The 7,291-nt window shown below is 39.8% G+C and overlaps 1 protein-coding gene across 12 annotated transcripts in view; it reads right to left on the reverse strand.

Moving 5' to 3' along the window:
* The window catches only part of LOC122627088 (zwei Ig domain protein zig-8-like), a 60,889-nt gene that overhangs the window by 2,597 nt on the left and 51,001 nt on the right, over positions 1 to 7,291 (reverse strand). For 7 of the 12 annotated variants that reach the window (XM_043807876.1, XM_043807872.1, XM_043807875.1 and 4 more), the window contains one exon: positions 4,212 to 5,828. In XM_043807876.1, the coding sequence (XP_043663811.1) occupies positions 5,716 to 5,828 (113 nt within the window). In that variant the 3' untranslated portion in view covers positions 4,212 to 5,715. Of the gene's footprint in view, positions 1 to 4,211; positions 5,829 to 7,291 lie in introns of those variants that run through there. The other 5 variants (XR_006326785.1, XM_043807878.1, XR_006326786.1 and 2 more) reach the window with 3 other exon arrangements.

The following is a 7,291-nucleotide window of genomic DNA, read 5'->3' on the forward strand; positions in this document are numbered from 1 at the left end:
ATTTCTATGACAATTCTTTCTCTCTCTCTCTCTCTCTCTCTCTTTTGCTACGTCACAAATATATGTGCATGTGCTTTTTGAACAAGTCCAATATTTCACGAAATTCGAGTTCTGTCGTGTCTCGATTTGTTCGCTGGTTGATTCTCTCTCTCTCTCTCTCTCTCTCTCTCTCTCTCTCTCTCTCTCTCTCTCTCTCTCTCTCTCTCTCTCTCGCTCTTGGTTAATTGTCACATTGGTGAAGTTCGAAACACGTGTATATAGAATACATAGTCGTACGATCCAGCACGCACGTTTCACGTGCCACCGCATAGATAGGCGATGCCTCGGCATTCTGCGCGTTTCAAACTAGATACAAAGCGCTGACCTCCGACAATTGAAAAACAATGTCGTGTATAACAATCAGAGGGTGAAACAGAAAAAGGATAGCAACTAGCAACAGACTATGTTATGTATCAACGAAAGGATTCCTTTTATTGTATGTCGACATCTACCTCGATTTAAACCATAATTCATTGTTTTTCTTGGAATCGTAACGAAAAATTTTCCAGCACAACAAACAAAATGAAAATAAAAAAATAAACTAACAGCTCGCGCAAACAAAAGCACTAGTATTTTCGAATATAAATAATTATTCGTTTGTAAACGTTCTATCAACTTACATCCACGTACTCATAACAATGGCTTGTTGTCAAACATCATAATCACGATGAAAATCACAGCACATTGTCTCTTCGTTATAATGCGGATGCCCACGAATCGCGCACGTTAAATACCGAAAGACGAATATTTCGAACAGAGTTGTTGTTGTTGTTGCTTTTAATTTCGAATCCATGATTTTTTGTTTTTAACGTAAGCATTAAATAACAATTAACGAAACCATTAATGGAGTTGTTTTTTGAATGAACGTAGCTTACTTTCTGCGGCTTAAACGCATTACGTTCGTGTACTTTATAAAGAAAAGAAAAAAAAAAAAAAAAAAAAAAGAACATTGATTTTTGAGAGAATATTTTATAGATAGTTAAAATAAGGGAGACTCTCTAATGATTATTATCAATTGATGCTCCATTTATAATACAATACCTCTCTATCTTCTCATCGGATTAACTGACCGTGATGAATAATTCGAACGCCTTCGAGGATTGCCGTCAAAGATACTATTCTTTCATTCGCTCTTTCTATCTATCTCTCTTTCCTCCCTCCCTCCCTCCCTCCCCTCCCCTCCTACTCTCCCCCTCTCCCTCTCTCACTTCCATGCTTTTCGATACGAACGAAAAATTGGAAAAAAAAAGAGAAAAAAAAGGAAAGGGATAGAAAACAACGTGAAACCCGGTAGAAATGATGCCAACGTTGGAATCTCGGAAAAGAAAAGGAAATGGAAAGCGAGGATGGTAGGATTCGAGGAAGTAGTACATAACGATCGGCACACGAAATCGCACGATCGAAGGCGTTTCTCGTGCGACCGATAAAGTATCAGCCGTCTATCCGGTCGTGTTTGTCGATATTTTATCGGTTTAATTGTTTTTCGATAGCCAAGAGCCATTCGAGCTTTTCACGGTGCTACGGTTGAAAGGGGTCAGCGAACCAGCCTCGGGGAAAGGGGTTGGCCTATCCTCGTCCTCTTCTCACCACCCCCTAGAAACCTCTCGCGAGTGGTCAGAAGAGAAGGGGAGAATCGAACATGGATGGAGTAGACGAGAGAGTAGTTACCAGCGTTCGGTGCTTCGGCTATTCGTTACAACGAAATTGAATCGCACGTTAACGGGGCAAGATGGCAAGCACTTTATTGGCAAAACAATTTTTTTGTTTACATGCCCGACAGCGGTGGAAAATGGCCAGCCTAAATTAGCCAGCATCCGATCGTCACAGATACCCTGAAATTTTCCCTCGAACGACCGTAGCTTAAAACAACGTTGCGTAAAAACCATCGCGTTGAAACGAGCCATTTTCCTGCGTTACCCATACATATACACGATATGCATATACATATGCATACGTACGTATATACGTAAGCCGTGTGTAACTAGTCGTGTAGCAGCCACGTTCGAGTACACGAACGTACGATGAAATTTCAAGGTGAAAATTTCGAACGTTATCATTCGTACAACTTGATTCTGGCTCTTGCAAAGGAAGATTAAAGCAATTCGTTTTTGGGGACAAAGTTCCAAAGTAGAAACTTCAATCCCCGAATGATTAGAAATTTACCAGGTACAAAATAGTAATAGTCTGTGATAAGCTGATCTTTAATTTGAAATTCGGCAACGAGATAGAAAAAGAGATAGGGAGAGAGGAAGAAAAGGAAGATAGAAATACGGCGTATGCGTAAAATTTATCGTCGCTATACGTGGCCACTAACGAATGTGTCCCAGAAGAGCGAAGCAGCTGCCGGACAATACAGTTTTCCAATTTTCAACCTCCCTCTCTTTCTGTCTCTCTCTCTCTCTCTCTCTCTCTCTCTCTCTCTCTCTCTCACTTCACCCCTCTCTCACTACTAGTACCTCTTCGATCGAAGAGAAAACCTCGTTCGATTCGTGCTGACCCAAAGCTGGGACGCACAACGACGTCCTCCCACCATTTATCGTTCGTTACTCGAGCAATCATAAAGCACGTTGATTCACGGTCTCTCATAAATTTAGTATTATTTTATCCTCTACCTTAGCACCGCTTAAGTGCCTATCTCTTTCCTCTCTCCTCTTAGCCCCTCTTACCACCAACCTTCATCGTAACCGAATCGCAAACGTAGACTGTTAATCTCCGCAAACTGTCCCACGATATCTGCTCACGTAACGCGCGAGCATTTAATCGATTAAAACAACTATTACTAGCCACTATTAATAAAGTCGGAAACACGGTAGTAACATAGGACAGGCGGCCTCTATGACAGGTATTAATCCGTATATCTAAACACATTTAACTCGTGTTCGATCGTTAAACGAGTCAATAAAATCTCGCAATTTTTGTTTCCATCTTCTTTTTTCTCTTTTTACAAAGTATAGAAAAGCGTGTAAATTTAATATAGATAAATTCGAAAGGAATGTGTGTTCGTTGAACGGATCATTGATCTATAAGATAAAATCTTGTTTGTTTCGATTCGCGTTCTTTGCTTTCTTCCGCTCCTCTTTCTCCTCCATCTCTTCACCATCCTCTTCCTATTTCATCATCATCACCAACACTATGTTCAATCCGTTCGATCGAGCTCTGCCATCGTCGCGCATAATCACGCGCCAACTCTGTCCACGTCCTGGCCTACATCGAAAGTTTACGCGAGCGCGTTGTCTTGTTATGCGAACTAAGAGAAAATCGATATGTTTAATGGAAGCGACAAACTGTGGCGAGCGTTCGCTGTTACACGTACGCTAATTAAAATACGAAAGGATGTTACCGAGAGAATAAGGGAGACAGATAAACAGGCAGAGAGAGAGACAGAGAGAGAATTGTTAGTTTCATGTAACAACGAACGATGCAAAATTGACCAACAGTCCTGATTCGATGTAAATATAAAACGGACGAAATTCCGACGAAAAGTTAAAAAAAAAAAAAAAAGAATAACAATGAAGAAGAGAGAAAGAGAAAGAAAGAGAAGGACTCGATCGAGGCAGGAGATCCTTTTCAGGACAAAATTGCTGGAGCGCGCTCGTGAATTTTATATTCAGGACATTACCGTGCCCTGAATTATTTTTCAAGTTTTGGACAAGAGCACCGAGTAGCAGGGATAGTAACTCTTTCCGCACGAGACTCTTGTCGTTCCCCCGTCTCGACCCCCTCGGACCGACTGAGAAAAAGAGAGAGAAAGAGAGAGAAATTTCACCTTCCCTTCTACTCGAGGCAGTATATATCTGTCACTTCAGTCGGCGAACAAGATGGAGTATAAAACTCAAACCAGCGACATTTACGTAACGCTTGTCACGTGCACGTGGAGAAACGAGGGTGAGAAAAATGGTGATGCGTTCGCCCTGCTTCTCTCTTACTCTTCTTCCTCTTCGTCATTCTCCTCTTCTTCTCCTTTTCTCATCCCTCGTATATTCCCATACCATCACGATCATCGATGTCTTCGACGCGATAATGCGTTTAACTTTCAGGCACGAAGCATCTCGCCATCTTACCGTTTGCGTTCCGCATTTTATATACCATCTTCTGTGTTGCAAGTTACTACTTAGGATAGGAAAGTGCAAGAGAAAATGGAAAAGAAAAAATAATAAAAAAAGAACAAGGAATAAAAATGTCTTCATATTTACTATGCCATTTCGTACGATGCTTTCGATGCGATCTAATCGCTTTATTATATAATATTAAAGTGATCGTTCGACTTAGAAATTAATAAAAAGTAAAAAACAAAGAATCCTTAAAATACTATGACCCTGATACATATGTGCGTTTGTCGGTGACTTATTCCTATAAAAAAGAAAAGAAAAAAAAAAAAAGAGAGAAGAAAAGAAAAGAAAAGAAAAGAAAAGAAAAATATATAACAACTAACTAGCCTTACTCCAATCGACTAAGATTTACCCTGCGACGAGACAGATTTATCTAAAGCGTGTGAGATCAACTTCTAGATTTCTCTCGGTGATGAAACGTTGGAACGAGGCGTCCACGTTGCACTTTTCGTAAAGAACGTTTCCACTATATTCAGAATTTCTGGTCTGAATCAAAAAGTATATGCATGTCCTACAAAAAAAAAAAAAATCAAAAAAGAAAAGAAAAAGTATGTATCTGAAGGCTGAACCAGGCTACGATACGCGATATCAAATTACTTCCGCGTCCTTTGACGCATCTTGCTCACTTTAATCTTACTGGTCCTAAAAGCGTCATTTAAAGAGATGCTATCGCGCGCTCACAAGAGAGCGAAAAAGAGAGAGAACGGCCAAAGGACACGAATGGCTTCGCACGTCGTGAACGAAATGAAGTATCGTGACTCGCTCGCTCTCTAAATTATTTGCGAAGAAAATAAGTTAACGATGAAAAAGATTTAATGCGAGTCAAGCGTAGCCCCCTCTGTCCTTCCTGCCCCCTCCTCTATCACTTCAGCATTTTATCGTCGTCGTTCTTATAAAAAAAAAAAGAGAAAAAAAAATCCTTGCTCTATTTCTTCAATGAGATGCCTGAGTTTTCGACCATTGGTCGATCGAAGTTTCTTTTTGACTTTAAAAAGTAGATTCTTAAACGACTAACTGAATTAACGATAATACGTATCTAAGCAGAAATAATTAAAGTAGGTCCGATTAATGAGAAACGAACGAGAAGTTAAATGGTTGAACAGTATACGTGTGCATGTATATACTTAAACGTATTCACGTATGCTTCCATGTGTTTACTCTCGTAAAATGTGCAAAGAAAAAACGGTATACCTTTATAGGTAATAAGTTAGCACACAAAGTGCATGCGATTTCGTTGTAAAAAAAAAAAAGGATCGTGTATAAATTACTAACTTAAACGTGAACGACAAGACGCTTTCTTTTTTTTTTTCTTTTTGTCAGGGAACAACGCGTCTCTGATATCGTCCATTTTCTCACTATAAAAAGAGCAATAATCTTATGAAACTTATTAAACGCGCCTGTATTCTCCCTTTCTCATAAGACGTAAGCTTTCTTAGTCTTTTTTGTTTTTTTAGGTACTTCTCATGTGAAAATAGAAAGATTTAAGAGATATAGAAAGAGATAGAAATATTATGAATAGAAAATACTTTGAGTTTCGGACTATTGCGGTTAAAATCGGCTGTTTCATTCATGCTAGTATTAGAAACCATGACAACGGAAGTAAAAGCCCGGACCAGTGGCTGACGTCATTTCCGGAAGAGATGTATTCAGCGTCACGTTGCATGGCTTCCGTACGTTCTCCTGAAACAAAAAGAAAATAATATTACTTGAATGTACCTACTGACACTCCACTAGCTTCTTCGTACCGTAGCACGCTCCCTCACTTGGAAGGACTCATTAATAAATGAGTATTTACCACGAGTAACGGAGCAACGGAGCCAGTTCCATTTCGAACGCACTTTACTTGGCCGCGGTTAATTTAAAATTTACCGGCAACGATAAATCTCATTTAAGACCGCGTACAAGTCGTGTACCAGAAGGCTGACGCTTTGAACACCGATATCTACGACGACGTTGAAACTCGTGTGTTCTACGTTATCATTTTATCTTCATTTTCCTTGCCATTTAGTCGCGTAAAAGAAGACAAATTTTAATTTCTTCCCTCGGAATGAAATCACGTTGTTATGAAAAATTTTTTAATGTCTCGAAAGATTCAACGACTACACGATGATACTTGACGCATAATCTAACAACCTTAAACCCTCGTACTACGTGCTCTTAACGTTTTATATGCGGGCGAAAAAATGTTCCGTGTTTCCTCTCAGAACGCTTATTTACGGTTAACAAAAGATTTCATTTTTACTTCTTTTGTAGATTTTCTCGAAGTCAGGACAATTTCAAAACAATTTGAAACTACTTTAATTAAACGCAACTTCGAACGCTATGTTATTCTTTTTAATGACACGAAGATCGACGAAATCGTCGAAAATAGATCACGACGCGCGAGTTAATATTTGAAAAATGACCTCCCATATAAAGTTTCGATATACGCATAACACGCATTCGACTTGATACGTTCCTATCTTTATTTAACGAAGAAAAAAATTCACTTCTATTTACAACAAAGTACTTTATCTATTATCTTATCTTGAGAAGGAGATAGGTATATCGGAAAGATCGTATGTAAATATCACCGAAGCGTGGAAAATAATTTCTAATCTTGGAAGTATCCATGTGTATTTACTCGTGTCTACAAGTATGTGTCTAATGGCGATAGCAATGGTCAAGCATTCGTAGGAAAGCCACGTCGTTACCTATACGAATCGTCCGGTCAATAGAGACCGAAGTTAGAGGGATAATCGCTCTTACGTGTGAATAACGGTCTTTGAAGACGTGCGCGCGTGTACCTTGTACATACATAGTACATATATGCATCAAATTCAAGGGGAAGAGAGAAAGAGCATATGATTGTCGTACGCACGAGTCAAGAGAAGCACGTGCACGAACGCGTGGCGTTCGCGTGTGAGAGAGCGTGTAAAGCATGCGACGTGCTCTTCGCGGTGGTATACTATGCTTCGGCAAAGTGTTCGTCCGATGAATCAAATGGTAGTAGGAGAAGGGGAAAGGTATGGGTAGAGAGAGTTAAATCCTTCGAGCACGTTCGATTTGCTACCGACATTGGAACACGATAGTTGGACGATGCGCACTCCTATTGCTTGCGGTTTGCACAATTTAGTCCGCATTTCAAGCTCCGGCAAGTCTAC

The sequence above is a fragment of the Vespula pensylvanica genome, chromosome 2, assembly GCF_014466175.1.
Source record: "Vespula pensylvanica isolate Volc-1 chromosome 2, ASM1446617v1, whole genome shotgun sequence".
Lineage (NCBI taxonomy): Eukaryota > Metazoa > Arthropoda > Insecta > Hymenoptera > Vespidae > Vespula > Vespula pensylvanica.